The 22506-nt window shown below is 42.6% G+C and overlaps 1 protein-coding gene across 1 annotated transcript in view; it reads right to left on the reverse strand.

Annotated features, from left to right (window-relative positions):
- The window catches only part of USP39 (ubiquitin specific peptidase 39), a 25208-nt gene continuing 2702 nt past the window's right edge, over positions 1-22506 (reverse strand). The window contains exons 2-13 of the mRNA XM_068274866.1: positions 20106-20181; positions 18591-18685; positions 18364-18500; positions 13179-13331; positions 12620-12845; positions 12354-12431; positions 10827-10894; positions 9025-9213; positions 7153-7295; positions 3675-3810; positions 2645-2731; positions 1-312 (exon numbers count right to left, since the gene is read on the reverse strand). Of these exons, the coding sequence (XP_068130967.1) occupies positions 265-312; positions 2645-2731; positions 3675-3810; positions 7153-7295; positions 9025-9213; positions 10827-10894; positions 12354-12431; positions 12620-12845; positions 13179-13331; positions 18364-18500; positions 18591-18685; positions 20106-20181 (1436 nt within the window). The 3' untranslated portion in view covers positions 1-264. The remainder of the gene's footprint in view (positions 313-2644; positions 2732-3674; positions 3811-7152; positions 7296-9024; positions 9214-10826; positions 10895-12353; positions 12432-12619; positions 12846-13178; positions 13332-18363; positions 18501-18590; positions 18686-20105; positions 20182-22506) is intronic.

A 22506-nucleotide genomic window follows, 5' to 3' on the forward strand; every position in this document is an offset into this window, starting at 1 on the left:
TAGAACAAACACTATTTATTTACAAAAATAATATTATGCTGAACTTTTATCTCTTTCCCTGAAGACTGAATAAATATACAAATTCATACAGGTGTTGTCACCACAGCAACAGATGGGTGAAGAAATGGCAAGTGAAGGCTGTTCAGCCTCTTCAGCTGGTAATGTGCTCCTACTGACTGGCAATTCCCATCTGACAAACAGGTAAAAAGTCCATTTACAAGAGCTCTCATACACTCTAGCCTGCAGGTCCATGGATCTGCGTCTTCATGCACCCTCCTGTTTCAGATTACCATCATCACGTCTCTTCCAGATCTGTGAATAAGGAACAATATATGAAGAGGTTCATAATCAGACTATGCAATGTAAAGTTTAGTTCTTAAAGTGGTCTGAAACTCAGCATTTCTTCTTTGTTCTAAAATTTTCCTCACAGCTTTAAACCTACTATAAAAAAAGAAAACTACTGCAGCAGAACAGCATTCAAACAGTTAAACACATTACTTTGCTCTTCATTGGAAATGTCAGAGCAGCTTAAGATATGCATCCAAAGAGGAGATAACATTATCTTTTGTGTACATTCCTCAGTTGTTTCAGTGTGTGTACTCCCTGCTTCAAGCATGCACACAGTTCAGAACAGCTCACCAGAAGATTTTAATATAAAATAAAAAGTAGTTTGCATAAATGGCAATGGCAGCTTTCAGAGCCGATAAACTTTACTTTGGGAACTTGTAATGTGTAAATAGACAATATTACTTGTTCACAAAAGCAAATATGGTAACTGTACAGGTAAAAAAAATTAGGAAAACCCATTTTTATTGAATGATATGTCAGAGTTTTAGTTTCATGAGATAAACATGTATATTTACAGGATAAAACATTAATAACAGGCTGTTTGTTTTATTTTGCTACCTTCTCGGGAACATAGTAATCACTGATAAGCTCATTACAACCATAAAAGTTTTGCTGGAGGCATCAAAACATTCAATCTACTTTGTAAATGTTTAAATATAAAATTAAAAAGTGGGGTATCTTAAAAAGTAATTTTTAGGAGTAGGAAGATAAATACAATTGTTTACTTCATCAGTTTATTATTTTCACCTTTGGTTCACTTTAAGAGATTTATAATCTGACAACAAAGATTGTTTACGTGTCATACACACCCCAGGTCAGAGTTTTTGTTGAGAAAAAAAAAAAAAATCAAAATCAAAAATTACACCGCAGCTCAAAAAGTACATGGTACAAACATAAACAAACTACCTGAGGCAGAATAGCAATCAGTAATACAATGAGATTAGAGCATATATATCAGTCACCCAAGAATATAGTGTATACAGAGTTTCCCCGAAAATAAGAGTGTCATATTAATTTTTGCACCAAAAGATGTGCTAGGACTTATTTTCAGGGGTTCCTTTGTACTGTGCTGTCCCCAGATTTGAAGGTATGCTACTGTTCTGATCAGGCACCTGCCCTGCCATCCCTGCACACAGCTGATAACCTTGCTGTGCTGTGTTGTGGCATGACAGGACCGGTGCCCAATCAGCATTGCACCGCTGTGTCCCCGCTTGCTGGTCGCCTCTTCCTCCTCCGTTAGGGCTTATATTTCAAGCATGCTCTAATTCCATCTAGGGCTTATTTTCAGGGAAACTGGGTAGCTTTACTCTGCAGTACCTCATAATGCAATCACAGATGGACAAACCCTTCACTCCCTTCTGACAAGAGGCAGAGGAAAGAAAGGAGATTGCTTCAGATGAGGTAATGCTTACCTCTCAGCATAGGTTGCTCAACTCAGACTCTCCAAATTTCTGTTTGCAGAGCAGGCTGAAGTGTTCATGTCCTTCAAACAGAAACAATTCCCATTCCAAAGTCAACACTCACTTATGAAGCAAGCTTTAAAGCAGAACCCCATCTGTGCAGGAGAAAACACTCTGCCATGCATCCACCCCTTATACCAACCGCTCCTGGTTCCAAAACGTCTCAGATGATGCAGATCACCTGAAATGGTGTGTGTGGGCAGGCAGAGGACATGGAGACATCTTACAAGCATAAAAGGGGCAGACAGACACTGGATGTGACACACGACAGCCCAGAAAGAACAGCAAGCAGTCTCCGGACTCACATAGAGACTGGTAACATGCAGCTTCACCACCGCTTTCTCCAGGGTGATTCGCTAAATCTGTGGTGGTGTTGTTTGGAGAAAGGGGTGGGGGTTACACTTTAGTATAAATTGTACAGAAAACATCCATATTAAGGGGCCCATACACTGGTCGATTTCAACCTAAAAGTTCATAAGTGTGCTGCCACCTAATCACACTAGTTGAATTTCCCTATGAGGTTTCCCGACAGGCCCACTAAACTAGTCTAGCACCATTTCACCTTGATTTCCATTTTAAAATGCAGAGGATAGAAGCTGTGTTCCGTTAACACATACAAACCTGGGCTGTGAATAAAAAATAATGCGGATGTTTAGTAAACACTGATCCCCTTAGGCCAGGGTCACACTGAATCGCACAAGTTTTTCCCCCATAGAACACAAGGGAAAACTGTGATTCTGCCAAGTGTGACCCTGACCTTACTCACAATACTCTGGTTGGTGTAGCTTACAAGGGACATTAATAGGTCTAGTATAGTGCAATACTACATCATATACCTGAATATAGGCCTCTGAGAGGGTGATCATCTGAGGCAGGATGTCTGTGACTTGCAGGTCTTGCAGCTCATACCATTTTCCAGTGCCCTGTAAGGAGACACACAATACTAAGACCCTTCAAACAATTTACAGCATGTTTGTAAAAATTATGACAAATCAAAAAGCTACCTATTTATGTGTACTAAACACAAGATGTTCTGTACAATTGTGCTTTTATCTGTATTGCCTCTAATAAGTAAAATATTTATTTGTACAGCACTACAGAAGATGTTGGCACTATACAGATCAATAATAAAAATAACGAGTAGGGCTCATAATCTGATGTGTAGGGCCAATTTAAAGAGAAATCTGTTAAACCACAGGTGTATTTGGAAATTTGTGAGGAACCCAGAGTCCCAAGAGGAAACAAAAACATGGGGAGAATGGACAAACTCAATTCATGACAATACTGTCATTGACATTGAATATATTTGAATGATGGAGTAAAGATAGACACCAGGACAGAGGACACCGGACTTCTCAGGTTAGGTTCCCTTTAAAGGAAAACTGAGATGACAAAAAAACAAAACAAAAAAAAATAATAATAATTCATACATACCTTGGGTTTCCTCCAGCCTCCTCGGTGCTGTCCTCTGCCCCCTGGATCTTCTGTAAGGGCTTCCGGTATCTTCGGCAGTTGGGGCTTACTGCATATGCGTGGCCCGGCTGCACACATTCGCGTCGCCGGGAGCTCACTGTGCAGGTGCAGAATGCTCCTGGCTGCAGAAGCGAGACGAGGTAGCGCACACAGCCACACTGCGCATGCGCCGACTGGCTGTAGAGCCCATATAGAAGATCCAGGAGGCGGAAGACAGCATGCGCCGACTGGCTGTAGATACCGGGAGCCTATACAGAAGATCTAGGAGGCGGAGAACGGTGCCAAGGGAGCAATCATGATGGAGAAAGCCTCAGGTAAGTATGACATTTGTTTTTGTGCCATCTCAGGTACACTTTAAAAGGCCTAGAATAATGTACAGTATAGAATACTCACATGGTGTAGAACATGGATACGGTATGAGCCTTCGTTCGGTTTCCCATCATGCACTACGTTTGCAACAAGATCATAGGTTGTGTTCTTGTGCACTGCCTGGACTTCTTCTGCCAAGTACTCACGCAAATCTACATTCCTAGGGAGATAGGAGAAAGGAACATTCCAAAAGGATTACATCAAAGCAGTGCAAATATCATTCAATACTTTTTCAAGCTTTGCCAGGTATGAGTGCAACTTATAAGCAGGGCTGTGGAGTCGGTACAAAAATCCACCAATTCCGACTCCTCAGTTTAGGATTCCATCGACTCCTCTAATTTGCATATTACAATCTTGTTGATTTAAAGTATGTAACATAAAATGCATCTCTTAACTGCCAACGCTTAGGGATTTTAAAGGAAGACTGAAGTGAGAGGGATATGGAGGCTGCCATATTTATTCCTTTTTTTAAAGAGAATCTGTATTGTTAAAATCACACAAAAGTAAACATACCAGTGCGTTAGGGGACATCTATTACCCTCTGTCACAATTTCACCACTCCTCGCCGCATTAAAAGTGGTTAAAAACAGTTTTAAAAAGTTTGTTTATAAACAAACAAAATGGCCACCAAAACAGGAAGTAGTTTGATGTACAGTATGTCCACACATAGAAAATACATCCATACACAAGCAGGCTGTATACAGCCTTCCTTTTGTATCTCAAGAGATCATTATACACAGGCAGTGTGCAGAGAGGGACCAGGAGGGGGGAGATGCATCACAGAACCACAACACTGAAGAACTTGGCAGCCTTCCAGACACAGGCTGACAAGTCTGACAAGAGAGAGAGATAAGTTGATTTATTACAGAGATGGTGATAGTAGAACGTGCTGCAGTAAGCCAGAACACATTAGAATAGCTTTTGGAACTTGTAGGATGATAAAAAACAGGATGCAATTTTTTGTTACGGAGTCTCTTTAAACATACCAGTTACCTGGCTATTTGGCTGATCTTCTGCCTCTAATACTTTTAGTCATAGACTAAAACTAGTCCTTGGTAAGAGTACTTGTAAAAGGTACAGGCCGGAACAAAGAACATCTATCAGGCCCTAGGCAATGTAACTGTGGGTACATGTAAGAATGATGTGCAGGTACTCTGCAGGAGAATGAGGAGATTCTTCCTTTATTACACATTCTTCATGCACAATCTGAACCAGGTTTATGGGTGATAGACAACACCTCTGTGTTCAATGTGCACAACATTCTCAGTGGATTCCCTGCAGCTCTGTGGAGAGTGCATATGTAGAGTATAGTACTACTGTGTAACAAAGTAAACCTGAGACAGATGAAATTAAAGTTTTATACATACCTGGGCTCCAGCCCCCTTAAGGCTAATTAGTCCCTCGCTGTCCTCCGCCACCTGGATCTTCTGCTATGAGTCCAGGTACTTAAACCAGTCGGGCGTAGTGCGCATGCACAACCTCCGCCGCTGGTAGCGTACTACACCTGCGCAGCACTATTGTGCAGGTGCAGAACGCTCCTGGCTGTGGAAGCGGCACATGGCCGGACTGCACTAACTGCCTGAATTACCGGGAATCATAGCAGAAGATCTAGGTGGAGAAGGAGGACAGCGAGGGACTAATTAGCCTGAAGGGGGCTGAAGGAAACCCCAGGTATGTATAAAACGTTTCTTTTCATCCGTCTCAGGTACCCTTTAATTCGTGGTCACCAAACCAAATTTTAACATATCAAATTATTTGATTTCATTATACATTTGCATAAACCAGTGCAGAATTATTTCCATCTCATTGACCATCTCTATTAGTGACATAGCTACACATCAGGCTTTATTCTTACAGCATAGAGGTTATTTAGTATATATAACATATTCCTGTGTACACATCATATATACTGTACAGTCACAATCAGATATGTATATTTGACTTTAAAAATACCGGGACTGTTTTATTGAAGCAGCACAAGTAACTATTTTTTTATTTGGTTTATTTCATTTTTGTGGACTAAGCACAGCTATTACTGTATATATAAATTATGTATGACTATTATCTCAGAAATAGAACCTTTTATCATATTTTCTATTTTAATTACAGTTTAAATTCATTAGGAGTCGGAGTATTTTTCCCGACTCCGATTCCAGGTACACCAAATTGCTGCAACTCCGACTCCACAGCCCTGCTTATAAGACTATTCAGACCAAAAGATCTTGTTTTGCTACACATACATCCCATTTCCATGCTTGCCAAAATCCTGCCTTCCAATTTCCCACCTCTCATTTCCCTGCTTGCCAATATCCTCCCTTCCCACCTCCCTGCTCATCAATATCCTTCCCATCTCCCCCTTTACCTATATCCTCCCTTCTCATTTCTCTGCACCAAATCCCTAGCCTGCTCCCCAATATCCTCCCTTCCCATCTCTCTGCTTGCCAATACCCTCCCTCACCATTTCTCTGTATTGTAGATTTGTAGAAGAAGAAAAAAAACAAAAAAAAACAAAAAAAAAAAAACACAGGGAGATCCGGGAGCCCAATCTGGTGCAATATCGTTAGATTACCAGGGTAATCGAAAAGATAACAAAATATATTCTCACAAAGATGGGTTGCTGTCTGAGGCAACCACTCGTTAGCAAATAAGGGAAATTACCATCCCCACTCGGCCTTGGGTAGTCGTGGTCGCTACGCCAAAGAAGGATTTTTGGAGTCCAAGGATGAACCTGACTAGGGGTTTAAAAGGGTACTACAAGGAACTGGAGGTGCCCGTGGGTGGAAAAATCAGTATCTATGTATATGTCTCTATACGGTAGTATCCCAACAATAATCTAAGCGGTGTCCTACGTTATAGAGGTCTTATTCTAGACAAAGGCTATTGTGGTTCAGGATAAAATTCAAAAACAATTTTATTTCGCCGTATATGGCGCCCAGAAGAATCACACCCCTCTCATCAGGCACGTTTACTGACCTGAGGAAGCGCCTTTTGCCATGAAACGTGTTGTGTGCAGAAAAAAAAATCAGTTTTTTTTTTATTTTATACTGAACCACTATTGCCTATGTCTAGTGCCTAAGAAATCCATAAGGTAGGACACCACTTCGATTATTGTTGGGATACTACCTTATAGAGAGATATACATAGATACTGATTTTTCCACCTACGTGCGCCTCCAATTTCTTGTAGTACCCTATTTCTCTGTATTGCAACATTTACTCTGCATGACCCACTGACATTCAGCACCCAGTTAATGCAGCAGGGTCTAGAAATAAGTCAGTCCACACTGCGTACCGCTATTCTTTCTCTAGTGCTTGGAAGGTGCAGCAAAAATAAGTACAATGACCCACAGAGATTAGTTTTATAGGCTAACCGGGTCCTGCAAATAATTCCTAAATCAAAATAACAGCCACAAGTAATTTACACCAGTTTGTTTTCATTGAAACGGATTTTGATTCAAACTGACATTATACAACATTTTCTAGCAAGCTGCAATGTTACTCACGTGATTGGGAAATTCACAATAGTGGGGTTTTTCTCCACAAAAAAGTTGTTCTTGGTGAAGCGTTTAATGCAGAATATCAAGTATGGAGGCAGCTTTGTCAGTTGAAATCTCTTCAGAAAATTCTCTTTATAAGTCTTGTATTCCTACAGAGAGAATGCCACTCAGTTACCTTCCTTCACAATGCACAACAAAATGCCTTTCATTAAATATAGATAGGATGGTGAAGAAAGAGTGTCACACAATGCAAAAAGCCTGTAAGCGATCACGTGCTTGTAACAAGATTCCTCAAATAACATCCTCGATCAGGACATACATAACACAGAGCATAGGGATTTTCTTAAAACCAACATAATTGGAAGTGGGCATGAATTCTCAATGATAAGCTGTACACTAAGCAGTGAAAAGGATGTTCTCCCCCAAGTGGAAGAACTCATTTTTACAACAGAATACGGACTGTATACTAGAAGCCTGTATAAAAACTCTCAGAAGTTGGTATCTACATAGCAAAACAAGGTAGTTCCCCCTCTAGTGGCAGAAGATTTATTAACACGTGGCAGAATATGGAGTCTTTACAGATGCCAATATATAAAAAGTTGTGCGAAAATGCATCAGTGCTTAATAAATCATATATAAAAAACTAATGAAAGGCTGTCAAGGATTAACGATATAAACCGCTGTATGTTAAAAAAGTCATAAGAATTCCATGCGATATAGCTTCTTCCTTATTAAAGGCCAAGGCAATTAAATCTACGTTCAATGAAAAATACTCAGAAGTTGAGCTAAAATGCTCTTTGTAAATATCTCCCTGACAAAGGATCCTGCATCCGTCTCAAAACATTGGAAGTGTGAGGTCTTTACAGTACATAGAAGGGAGTGGGAGGGATTCAGAGACAAAAGATGCTCCCTGCGTATTAAAGGGGCTAAATGGCAGATAAAGGCTTGACATTTAAAACTACAGTATATATTAAAAAAAAAAAAAAAAAAGTTCAACTTCAAGTCATTATCCCCCTTATTTGCATAGAACTTGCACTCCCAGTCACAGACTGCTATCCCCATGCCGACAGCTGCTCAGACTTGGGCTCCAGACTGCACTTTGGACATTATTTCAGTGCAGAAGCTATACGCTGGTCATCGATGCAGAGGTGAAAACAGCTGAATCAGAGGATACTATTGCCGATAAAACAGCAGATGCATAAACACTGATACAGTAATGTTACAGGTGCAGCCATCTGAAAAGATGAGATTTATTCAATGTGACCCTTACTAGTGAAACAAATGCACAGGGTGTGCCTTTTGTTTCCACTTTCCCCCATCTTTGGGCAGGATTCACAAAGCTGTTTTACCTGGTTTCACCTTATCTCTGTTACTTTTACGCTCCCAAAGAGCAAACATACAATATAATTAAGGTAAGAAAAGTAATATTGAAATGAAGTTAATCAGGAACAACTTACTTAGAGTGACTTTTTTGCTTGTAAATGTGCTGAAAGGTTATTTTTAGAAAATAGGGGATTAGTCATTTACGAGAAGTTTTGCGAATAGAGCCCTTTATCTTATTCTCCAGTATCAAACACATATCATAAGGTTACAAATATGGAATCTGCAAACAGCCAGAAGACGTGTCAGGGCTGTTAGAATAATTACAGTTTCACCGTCTACAAAATGAATGTAAACTGAACACTAGACATTTCAGGTCTCACGGTCTCCATGCACAATCAAGGTTTCTGACCCAACAAATAAATAAGTAATGCTCAGTTGCCAGCCCTGGAACTTACACCTTTATAAACCAAATGTAGTTAAAGGCCAAAAGTAAAAGGCTGTCATTTGCCAAACACTTGCCTAATAGAGGTTGTATATGGTGAGAGGGGGCTTTACCTTCTCAGTGATGCCGTTGAACTTGGCGAGGATGCTGAAGAGTGGCACCTGGGGGATGATCAGCTGCTCCTTCTCATCTTTGTACAGAGGAGCTGTGGGGAGGTCCAGGGTCAGGTACATGAATGGAGACTCCAGCATGGTCTCCTGGTACTCCTCATTCTCCATCAGCTGTTCCTTCTCCTCTGAAGGCTGAGGACACAAGATCACCAGCAATTTACACTTATACAAACCAGGAAAGACTGTTAAAGTGTACCTGTGAGGAAAAAAGGTTTCCGCAGTATGGGTACTCACCTTAATAGAGGGAAGCCTATGGATGACCTAGAGGCTCCCCCGTCCTTGTGCAAAACAGGGTGGTCCCCTCCGCAAACAAGAGTTTGACGGTTTGGCGGAGCCCGATTGGGTCTGTGCTCCTGTGCACTGCAGCCACGAGCATGCAAGCTTTAGGGGGATCAACGCTGGGACGGCAGAGGACGGGGAAGCCTCAGGAGGATCACTCTCGAGGTAAGTTTCCAATTTTTGGGCTTTTATATCCTCACAGGTTTACTTTAAGTAAACCTACACTCACCAAAACCAAGGATGTAAACTTCATCACTTCTAAAAATAAATATCTTTTATGCAGCAAATGGTCGTCTGAAATGACCAATACCGGATGTTTCAGCCAGCCAAAGTATTAGGCCAGTCCCTTCTAATCACCCACAGCCCTCTGCATGTGGGTAACCTCTCACCACAATACATGGATGAAGGACCAATGTGCTGCTTTAGTTTGTATGTCTGGCTAAACCTGACCGATCGTCGTCTGCTATTTGGGCAGAATGTCTTACGCAGCTATAAGCAGCTGAGTTATTAGCATTAGAGGCCGAACACATAATCAGGGATCACAGGTTCACCAAAACAACATGCTGTCAAAGTTCTTGAAAGCAAATCATTTTAGTACATATGACATTAATGTGGCAGTTAAAGCAAACCTGTGAGGCTAGCAATCCAACAATTTAGATACTCATCTCAGGAGAGGGAAGTCCGGGTCCTCCAAAGCCTTCCCCCATCCTCCCCAGGAGGACCCAGAGACTTCCCTCTCCCGAAACCCCTTGGGGTTTCCTTTCAGGGTTACTTTAAGTATTGACCTCCCCTAATATACTCGAAACATCCTCGGATCTAGCATGATCAGACAGTTCTTTTTATCACAAAGGAAAGTTAAAATTGGTTTCCAGAACCCTAAAAACACATTACATACAGCCCAGTCATATTTCACATCCTATCAACATTAGAAGAGGGCATCCTATCAATATAAGAGGGCTATCCCGGAAAATTAGCACATGATGTTTTAATAGATGTTCAAGGAATGTTAAAGGGAACCAGAGAGGAATGTAATTAAAAAAAAAAAAAAAAAAAAAAAAAGAGAAGAAGCTTTTATACATACCTGGGGCTACTTCCAGTCCCATAAGCCTGGATCGCTCCCACGCCGCCATCCTCCGCTTCCTGGATCGGCGGTACCAGGTCCCGTCACTTCCGGCGGACGCGGCCAATTGTCCACATCACAGGGGCTCCCTCCATACCCGTACGCATGAGGCTGCGCAGTAGGCAGCCTCACGCGTACATACATGGAGGGAGCTCCGTGTGATGCGGACTATTGGCTGCATCAGCCGGCCGACTGGCGAATCCAGGCAGTAGAGGACGGAGGCGTGGGAGCGATCCGTGCGTATGGGGCTGGAGGAAGCCCCAGGTATGTATAAAAGCTTTTTTCTGGGGCCTCTGGTTCCCTTTAAACTTGTCATATAGAGAAAACATTAAACATTTATGCGTACCAGATCTGGATGTGGCAACTTTTTGGTGAAAATCCTCATCTGTCCTTGGAATACATCTGTTACAATAGCTATGAGATAAGAGCGTGCGGATTAATACACCATTGAATGGATTTATAAATGCAGTTTGTTTCAATCTGAAAAGTGGAACAGAAAACAGCTTATTTACTTTACTAAAGACTTAATCGGTTTTTGAGGGGGCCCAAGCATGAAGCAGTGACTGATTTACTGCAGTCCTAGAGTGTCAGGTTTGAATTTTGGCCAGTACATTGCATGCATGGAGTTTTTAATGTTCTTCCTGAGTCAGGACCCTGTTGGTCATGGCAGCAGTGGTTGGTGTAGGCGTCCCCAGAGCATGGCGTCTAAGTGACCATGGATTTTCACTGGAACATCAGTCACTGTGGCCACCAGGTCACTACCCCCCGTATTGCCCAACTGGTGAAAGGGAGTTTAGAAGGGTAAAACGCACAGTGTGGGAAAGATAGACTGAGCAGACTAACGGAAGGAACTGGCTGTAAGGAGAAATTGACAGGAGAGACTGGCAGGATTGACTGCAAGAAGATACGGACTGTAAGGAAATGAGTGACAAGCAGAGTAGACTGGAGTGACTGGCAAGGGGAATTGGAAGGAGATACTAACAGGAGGGACTGGAAGCAGATACTGACAGGAAGGACTGAAGTGACTTGCAGAGAGAGAGTGGCTGAGAAGGTGGACCAGAAGGAGACACTAAGGGGAAGGACTGGAATAAGTGGGCAGGGTAGACTGGAAGGAGACACTGACAGTAAGGACTGCAACTGACTGACAGACAGGACTAAAAGGCATGAACATGGCATGCAGCGCTGGATTCCACTGAGATTCAGAGGACAGGGAAGCCTTATCGGGACCATGGGGCTTCCCCCTCCCGAGGTAAGTATCCCCCAGAGGGTTTTTGTTAGAGTCTCTATAAAGGGAACCTAAACTGAGAAGGATATGGATTTTCCTGTTAAAATACCAGTTGCCTGACTCTCCTGCTGATCCTGTGTCTCTAATTCTTTTAGCCACAGCCCCTCAACAAGCAATGCAGATTAGGTGCTTTGACTGAAGTCAGACTGGATTAGCTGCGTGCTTGTTTCAGGTGTGCGATTCAGCCACTACTGCAGCTAAAGAGATCAGCAGGAGTGCCAAGCAACTGGTATTGTTTAAAAGGAAACATCCATATTCCTCTCAGTTAAGGTTCCCTTTACCAAAGAAGGCAACTACACTGAAAAATAGGATATGAATGTACATTATAATGTACAGTATGAAAAAATGTACACATGAAAAAGTACATTATTTGGAAACCTTACTTTCTGACTTCCCCTCATATTGATAGACAAAGCAAAACTCCCTCTAGAAATGTGAAGCTGCAGAATTCATCTGTTCACCAAAACAGGTTTTAACGCCCAACTTTTTCAATGCAACCTGAACTGTGATATCTGCAATACCAACCACATCATCATCAAACGTGAAAATCTATATTAATGGCACTGCTTATGTTACACAGTGACTTACTTTTCTTCTTTTTCTTGGTGCCCCCAAGAGCAGAAGTCAAAGCATTTAAAAACCAGGAAAGAAAGTCCACGCCATCACCTGTGACATGATAGAAGAATAAATGTGGATAATACGACACGTAGATATCTAACATGATGGCCAAGTAATATGATTGAAGGCAGTTAATATGATGTTCCAATAGAAAGGCCAGTAAATAAACAGCATATAAAGCAAGCACCGCAGACAGGCTAGAAGGCTGAAATGTGGCTCTCAGATGCTGCTCTCACCCTGCTTTGTGATCTGGAATTTCTTCTTACTACACAGAACCACTGCCTGCAGCATTTCATGGGGAGAAACATGAGCCTTAAAATTTCTGGGGTTCCACAACTTCCTCATCAGCTCTCCAAATCTCTGAACCAGCAGAAACATGATGTCCCCCGGGGGGCGCTGGATATCCTTGTAGTTTTCTTCTTCTAAAAAGTAGTTTCTCAATGGAGGTACATTGGATAAAGCCTGAAAAGCAATAGACAGGCACAATATGCTTAGGAGAAATCTGATTAGAATTCAATTTATGGCAGAGAAATGGAAACAAATGTTAAGCCTCATCTACAAGGTACAATTTTCCGTCAGATCGATGGATCTATTAGATAATTTCTAACCGGTGCAATCAGATTGCGATAGATTTTGCAATAGATTTTGGGTACTTAATGCAAAATTGATCAGAAACAATTTGGATGCCTACACACGATGCAATTTCTTATCAGATCACCGGTTGATCTGATGGAAAATTGTACAGTGTAGATGAGGCTTTACGGCTTATACTACCTAAATCTGTACAATGCTCACCTGCAGGACAGCATTAGCATAATCGTTAGCTTTAATGTTATTGAGACCCACAATGCCAGGCAGGTAAGTGGTTCCATCGTAGGCTCTAGACAGCTTGGCCTGTTTATCCAGATTACAGATCTGGGCTTTGGTGAATGTTGGCTTCAGCACATACTGCAAGAGAAAGAAAACAATGAGGGATGTCCAGTTTGCTCAGACTCATGCACACAATATGGAATTAGCAATGACCTGATCTGTACACTGCACCAAACTACTGAGACCTCATGAAAATACTTATCTCTTGGCACTGTGGCAAAAAAAATGTTTTAATTTAAAATGTGCAAACATATACAAATAAGAAGTACATTTTTTCCAGAGTATAATGAGCCATAAATTACTTTTCTCCTATGTTGCAGTCACTTACAGTAGGTAGTAGAAATCTGACAGAAGCGACAGGTTTTGGACTAGTCTATCTCTTCATGAGGGGATTCTCAGGGATATATTTATTTTCAAAAGCACTTAGTGAATGGCAGTTGCTCTGTCCAACTTCCCAAAAAACTGTGTGGCGAGCAGGGAAGCTGGCCAGCATCATTGTTTAAATGCTTTTTATTGAATATCTTGATAAAGAATAAAAGCCTTGCTGAGAATCCCCCATGAAGAGATAGACTAGTCCAAAACCTGTCACTTCCGTCAGATTTCTACTACCTACTGAAAGTGACAGCAACATAGGAGAAAAGTACTTTATGGCTCATTTTCATCAGGAAAAAAATTGTACTTTGTTTATGTTTGCACATATTTTAACCACTTTACCCCCGCCCGTACGAATTTCTCCGTCCCTTTTTCCATCCTTTAACCTCCTTGGCGGTTAATTTTTTCTGCAAAAATTGCAGAATTCCAATTTTTTTTTTTAATGTTTCATGTAAAGCTACCAGAGTGGTAGCTACATGAAACACCACTAGAGGGCGCATGTGGCCCTCTAGTCCGATCGTCGCCGGCATCTATAGCAAACAGGGGAACGCGTATATAACACGTTCCCCTGTTTGGCTTCTCCTGTCGCCATGGCGACGATCGGGATGACGTCATGGACGTCAGCCGACGTCCTGACGTCAGGCACACCCGATCCAGCCCATAGCGCTGCCCGGAACTCATTGATCCGGGCAGCGCAGGGCTCTGGCGGCCCTCTTCAGCCGCTGCGTGCGGCCGATCGCCACAGAGCGGCGGCGATCAAGCTGTGCGCGCGGCTAGCAAAGTGCTGGCTGCGTGCACAGCAATTTACAGAATGAAAATCGCCCCACCAGGGGCTGAGATCTCCCCCTGCGCGGCATAGCCCGAGCTCAGCTCGGGCTTACCGCCAGAGAGGTTAAACCCCAGGAACGGAGAAATCCGTACTTTCCGCGCTCCCGCCGCTGCCCGCGCTCCCACTCGTAAACACGCCACCCGCCGCTAGTAAACACGCCGCCGCCTGCTCGCCCAGAGATCAATGAACGGGAAAATCCATTCCCGTTCGTTGATCTAAGCCCCACAATGATCCGCTGCTCTCCGATGGGCAGCGCGATCATTGTGAAACAAACACTCACAGCCTCCTTGTACTTCCTGCGAGCGTCCGCAAGGCCGCAATACACAAAAAGTTACTGCTGCCATCCTGTGGCCAAATAGCAAAACTACACCCTAAGCATTTTTTACACAGAAATAAATTAGTGTTACACAAAAAAGTAACTCATTACCTCCCACACTCCCCAATTTTTTTTTTTTAATTAAAAAAAAAAAATTCAAAAATTTACAATTAAAAAAAATACATAAATAGTTACCTTAGGGACTGAACTTTTTAAATATTTATGTCAAGAGGGTATAACACTGTTACTTTATAAACTATGGGCTTGTAATTAGGGATGGACGCAAAACTGAAAAAAATGCACCTTTATTTCCAAATAAAATATTGGCGCCAAACATTGTGATAGGGACATAATTTAAACGGTTTTATAACCGGGACAAAAGGGCAAATAAATTTCATGGGTTTTAATTACAGTAGCATGCATCATTTAAAAACTATAATGGCCAAAAACTGAAAAATAATTAATTTTTTTCCCACATTTTTCCTATTTTCCCATTAAAACACATTTAGAATAAAATAATTCTTGGCATAATGTCCCACCTAAAGAAAGCCTAATTGGTGGCGGAAAAAACAAGATATAGTGCATTTCATTGCGATAAGTAATGATAAAGTTATAGACGAATGAATGGAAGGAGCGCTGAAAGGTGAAAATTGCTCTGGTGGTCAGGGGGTAACACCCCTCAGTGGTGAAGTGGTTAAATTTTACAATTTTTCACCATAGTGCCCCTTTAAAAGGAAAACTGAAATCTCATAAATTGGTGTATTTATATACTTACCTGGGACCTCCTCCAGTCCCCATGAGGATCATGGGCTCCCTTGCCATCCTCCCCAGCTGCTCCGTTGCCCTAGGTTCTCCTCCAGTATCTTCTTCAGCTGTGGCGCTGTCCCCGCTGGCATTCCAGTGGCTGGGATTGTTCTGTGCCAGCACACAGAAAGTTTGTGGCCACGGGAGCACAATGGGGGCGTGCTCCCAGGATCACCGGAGGGACAATGGAGTGGCCAGGGAGGGTGGCGAGGGAGTCCACCGTCTTCATGGGGCTGGTGGAGGTCTCAGGTATACGTATAAATTAGGCACAGTGCACAGTCTCAGGTACACTTTAATGGACAACTTAAGTTAGAAGAATATGGAGGCTGACAAATGTATTTCTTTTTAAACAATACTAGTTGCCTGGCAGCCCTGCTGATCTATTTGGCTGCAGTAGTGTCTGAATCACTCCAGAAACAAGCATGCAGGTAATCTTGTCAGATTTGACAATAATGTCAGAAACACCTGATCTGCTGCATGCTTGTTCAGGGTCTATGCCTAAAAGTATTAGAGGCAGAAGATCAGCAAGATAGCCAGGCAACCAGTATTGCTTAAAAGGAAATAAATAAGGCACTATATCCCTCCCACTTCAGTTGTCATTTAATAAGCAGTAAAGCCCAATTTTACCAAAAACTTTTTTCTTCTTTTAATAGTATGGTTACAGTGGAGAAGGGTTGGCAGTTTGTTACCTCTGTCTGTGTGTTTCTCTTTCGGAACCCTCTTTACTGTCATATAGCATCTCCTACATACATGGAAGGTATGTTGCTGATTGCCAAGTGTCAATAGCTTTTGTTAGGTAGTTTTCCTAACTGGAAAGTTGCATGGCCCTTTATCTGTGCTAGAATATTTTTCCATTGGAAATCTATAGACGCTTGTTGGCTTAAAGCTATTTTTGTCATTTGTTGATTCCAATGATGCTACTGTCATTTTACTTTGCGATTGAAGAGCTTTAACTACCTAACTACCCAAGGACCGCCCAACGCCAATTGGCTTCAGGTCCTGGGGCCGACTACTGCAGGAGATCGTGCGCAGCCATCTCCTGCTTGGGGGGCGGAGTCTTCAAGCGGCGATCGACTGTTAGATGGCGAAAACGCCGTCTTTCTACTGAGTACAGCGCTGCGATCAGCAGCAGCGCTATACTGGGGACGGCCGTGTGAGTATAAATATTTATAATAATAAAAACAAACAACTGGGGGGCGATCAGACCCCACCAACAGGAAGCTCTGTTGGTGGGGAGAAAAGGGGGGAATCACTTGTGTGCCGAATTGTGCGACCCTGCAGCTGTGCCTTAAAGAGACTCCGTAACAAAAATTGCATCCTGTTTTTTATCATCCTACAAGTTCCAAAAGCTATTCTAATGTGTTCTGGCTTACTGCAGCACTTTCTGCTATTACAGTCTCTGTAATAAATCAATGTATCTTTCCCCTGTCAGACTTGTCGGCCTGTGTCTGGAAGGCTGCCAAGTTCTTCAGTGTTGTGGTTCTGCTATGAACTCCCCCTTCCAGGCCCCTCTATGCACACTGCCTGTGTATTATTTAGATTAGGGCAGCTTCTCTCTTCTCTTTTACAAGCTGGATAAATCGTCCTCTGAGCTGGCTGGGCTTTCACATACTGAGGAATTGCAGACAAGGGCAAAGCTGTTTGCAGGAAGAGCAGCCTGAAACTTCAGTACATGAGAACTGCAGGGGGAAAGAAACACACAAATGATCGCTTGAGATTCAAAAGGAAGAGTGTATACAGCCTGCTTGTGCATGGATGCATTTTCTATGTGTGGACATACTGTACATCAACCTACTTCCTGTTTTGGTGGCCATTTTGTTTGTTTATAAACAAACTTTTTAAAACTGGTTTTTAACCACTTTTAATGCGGCGAGGAGCGGCGAAATTGTGACAGAGGGTAATAAGAGATGTCCCCTAACGCACTGGTATGTTTACTTTTGTGCGATTTTAACAATACAGATTCTCTTTAAAGCTGCAGTAGTCAGTTATGTAAAAATTGCTCTGGTCTTTAGGGGGGTTTAACACTGCAGTCCTCAAGAGGTTAATAAAAAAAGATTAACATAAATAATCTTTTTTTAACTTTTTAAAGTTTACCCGAGGTGAGAGATACCCGTTTTGGCGAACAGATGAATTCTGCCATATTTATATCCTTTTAAACAATACCAGTTGCCCGCCTGGCAGACCTGTTGATCTTCTGGCATCAGCATTGCCTGAGTCACAACCTTGAGACAAGCATATGGCTGATCTGCATGCTTGTTCAGGGTCTATGGCTAAACGTATGAGAGGCACAGTATCAGCAGGACAGCCAGGCAACGTGCATTGTTTAAATGTAAATAGATATGGCAGCCTCCACATCACTCTTTCCCTTTAAGGCATAAGTAAACTAATCTGCTAAGCAATGGCACCCTGAGCTAAAACATGGAACATTTTCCATTACAGTTATGCTAGGTACACACAATGCAATTTTTTGACAGATTTACTGTCAGTTCGATTATGTCCAACAGCTCCGATCTGATTTCCAATGGATTTTTCATAGAAGTGAATGAAATAAATCTATTGGAAATCAGACTAGACATGTTGGAAATAGTCGATCTGACAGTCAATCTATCAAAAAAATTGTGTCGTGTGTACCTAGCATTAGCCACGAACGAATCCCCCTAAAGATGAGTTGTGGTATAAAGGATCTCTACCTGTATGAGTATACACAGAGATGGCTTACTCCACTGTCATGGTATGAGTAAATGTGTGAGCTTTGCAGTGCAGAAGGCTGGCTGTATTGCTACACTTACCGTGATATCCTCTAGTGAGGAGTCTATGATCTTGTAATTATCAGGCAAACAATAAAACATCAGGGTATGCAGGTTCAGGAAAACATGGTGACTGAACTGAACGCTGTGAATGTAGGCGTGCGACTTTAATCCCCGACCTGCAGACAACAGACACAAATTATTCCGTTCCTTTTCCTCAATTTACAAGTACACTACTCAACACCGTCCCCCAAATGCCCGTCACTCACCCTGGAAGTATTTCCCACACACCAGGCAGGCGTACACATTGATGTGAGACAGCGAAATGGAGCACAGCTTCTCAAAGTCAAAATCAAGCAGACTCCTGATAATAATAAAAACAAAAAATTAAACTGAGCATCCAAAGGAAAGAAATGCCCTGCAGACTGTAGAGGGGACCTAAAACACACCTTATTGGCCAGCATATCTATGCAGCAGCGATGCAAATAGGAGGTGATGATGAAGCTGACAAGCGCCATCATAAACAGAAACCATCTGAGTAATGGCCGTGTCATATGGGGGCTCTGGCAACTAGTAGCTGTGCACACACGAATACATTTAAGGCCGGTTTTACACTATTTTTTTTGCGTAGTGGTGGGGATGCGATGCCCCTTTGGTATCCCACCGCAATGCAAAAAAATGGCAATCACACTGCGGAAGAATGCGCCAACAGGGGTCACATGCATAGCGCTGCACCGCACTCAGTGAATGCTGGACAGAAAGCACGTCACTGGGATTCCCATCGGTCCGGGCATGCGCAAAGTTCACACATAGTGCATCGCCCATAAACTTACATTACCTCAAACACTGTGCGTTAAAGAGGACCTCCATGCATAAACTAAAAATCCATCTGCGCTGCTGTAATGCACAGCTATATTTACCTCTGGAGTCTTGTCCCACAAAGCCGCTCGCAATCCCTGCATCACTACACTTCCGCCGCTTGGCCCCGTCTCCTCTCTTTCCTCTTTAACATGCATGGAGGTCCTCTTTAACGTGCTGTTGGCCTTGCATCGGCTCTGATACTTCCGCTGCACCACAACAAGTGTGAAAGTATCCACAGACTTTCATTGCTTTTGCGAGCCCTTATGGTAAAACAGAGTTACGCAACGCAGGTTTCACCTGCAAGTGTAAAAAATGGGCCTCAATGGAGCAACCCATGATAGCAGCTAGTTATTGCAAATCAGCTGCCCATGTGACAAGGCCCCAATAGGAATCTATTTGTAGGCTTGCTTTGCAGATCCTAGGTCCCTTTGAAGCTGGAACGGATACACAGGAGAGCAGTTAGTTGTGGGTGTGTTTTGTTTACGGTGCTGCATGCAAGGCAGGTGACATCTTGAGGTTGCACCACAGCTATGCAAAAACCTCTGTACAAAACCCACTGTACTCCAATGATTTCTTTCCTCTGAGGGAACCCACAACAGAGTTGGTTGTTAGAGGGATGGTAAACCATAATAAGCAGGCCAGTTAGCACTAGTTCACACTTGATTGCGTTTTTGCTTGCAGAAAAAAAACCTGACATCCTACAGCATACTTCTGCGCAATATATGCATTTTCTCTATCATTTACATTAGCTATTGGGAAACATAGGAACACATTTTTCTGAAAACGCACACGTGTGTGGAGAAAATGCATGCAGAAAAATGTGCAAAAAAAATAAAAAAAAACTGTGACCCCTGCATTAGAGAACCTCTCCTCTAGTGATAGGGTAGGTTATGTTTTACTGTTCACATATACAGCACACAAACCTGTTGATAGTGTCCAGATACGGGCAATGACGGCTGCGCCGATCTTCAGGGTCATGCCGACCATATTTTTCTGGAACTGAAAGACAAAAATTACAGATACAGTTTTTCCACTTAAAAGTACAGTTATTTCTGTGCATAGAAGACTATGCCTGATTTTATAAAAAGCGATAAGGTAAATCTCCACTTTGCACACATTTACTTCAGCCCCCTTTACATTTGCATAGCAAGTTTCACCACAGGGTGACACAATGGCAATGTAAGTGAATGAGGCCATTCATATTTACGGTGTTGCGTCACGATGCGCCAGAAGTATCCAGCCTACCGCAATCCTGTCGCACAGCCTGCAGCGCAACCAGTTGCCTGGCTGTCCTGCTGATCCTCTGCCTCTAATACTTAAAGCTATAGACCCTGAACAAGCATGCAGCAGATCAGGTGTTTCGGATATTATTGTCAGATCTGACAAGATTAGCTGCATGCTTGTTTCTGGTGTGTTTATTACTTATTGGATTTATATAGTGCCAACATATTATGCAGCACTGTACACTACATAGGATTACAAACAATGGCAACAGTGGTGACCAACAGCACAATACAGGTAATGATTCAGACACTAATGCAGCCAAATAGATCAGCAGGACTGCCAGGCAACTGGTATTGTTTAAAAGTAAATAAATATGGCAGCCTCCATAGTCCTCTCGTTACCAGAGATGAATAATCAAAAAGATTTTATACATACCTCCCCCGGCGCCGCCCTTCGCTGCCCGCAGCTATGAGAACCGGGTCCCCGCACTTCTGTCAGTCGGAGCCAGTCTGTCGGAGAAGTGCGCTGTTTGCGTATCTCCCCAGCAGTCGCTGGAGAGATACGTAGAGGGCGCACTTCTCCTGCGTAGGCTGGCTCCGATGACGTCAGTGATGGGTCCCGGGTCTCGTAGCTGTGGGCAGCGGAGGACGGCGGCGTGGGAGCGATCCATGCGGATTGGACTGGAGGAAGCCCCAGGTATGTATAAAATCTTTTTGATTATTCATATCTGGTTTCCTTTACGGTGACTTTTACATAAAAGCACTGTTCTATAAAGGGGAGAAAGAGCAGAAAACCCCCACGGATAAAGCTAAAAGTAATCAGCATAAAATCGACAGCTGAATGTATCACAGGTCATTGTTTTGGAAGTAAACAGATTAAAACTGACTGGATTAAGTGTAAAAAAAATTCAAAACTTTTATATTCAGAAAGCTATTATTAAAATGTCTATGGTAGTTATTTAGTTCAATTGTACTGCTGCGCTCTCCAATCCTGTAACACAAAACACACTCCACATAGGGCAGTATTGTTCAAATTCTGTGATCCCAATTATCACCAGTGTCTTGTGCTCCCCCGGTGTCATACACTTATATCCCTCGTCCCCTCTCGCTAGATGCTCACCAGATTAATACCACCTCAGCTTTCAAGTGGGTCTTAAGCATGTCATTATATTCACTTGTTCCTATAAGGCAAAAAAGAGCTCCACATAGAGTAGTAAAGTTCAAATAATACAATCCAAGTGCTACCAACACTCCAGCTGTGCAACACCACCCGTTGACCGTGTCACTGCACCACTTTGCATGCCACACCGCTCACCAGATGTAGCCCACCTCCATATATAGGTGGATACTGCACTTTTATCTCCAATCAATTCAACGATTCTCAGTAGTTCAAACAAGCCTTTTGCAAGGACTTTGTTTATTTTCACTAAAATATTGCTCAAAACATAAAAACAAGAAGACGCATATAGCGTATTACTGACAACAGTGCCTCAGTGCGCAACCAATCTATTGCACTTACGCCTCCTGAAGCAGTCTGTGCATATCGTACAGGTGGATGTCAATGCCTATCCGTCTGGCTCCCGGGTCCGCTCCGACACTTCCGCGGTCTCCCGTGCTTAAGACCCACCTGAAAGCTGAGGTGGTATTGATCTGGTAAACATCTAGCGAGAGGGGACGAGGGATATAAGTGTATGACACCGGGGGAGCACAAGACACTGGTGATAATTGGGATCACAGAATTTGAACAATACTGCCCTATGTGGAGTATGGTAGTTATTGACTATTGTTTTGCGTTCATTCACACTATGACCACAATTCGCCATGCAACAGATTGTGCACCGCCCGCTAACCCATTAGCACCAGCTTCAGCTTTATGCTACTTTCACTGATTCATACTAGATACTTTTTTTTTGTCTCTGGGGTTGAAAGAAACAACAGAATACAGTTTTATAGGATGTTAACCATTTACTAATTAAAGGACACCTGAGGCGAAAATAAAACTAATGAAATAAACAATTGTATCCATCTTCCTTCTCCTAAAAATGACTTTTTAAAGGGAACCCGAGGTGAGAATAATATGGAGGCTGCCATATTTATTTCC

The sequence above is a fragment of the Hyperolius riggenbachi genome, chromosome 3 (genome assembly GCF_040937935.1).
Source record: "Hyperolius riggenbachi isolate aHypRig1 chromosome 3, aHypRig1.pri, whole genome shotgun sequence".
NCBI lineage: Eukaryota > Metazoa > Chordata > Amphibia > Anura > Hyperoliidae > Hyperolius > Hyperolius riggenbachi.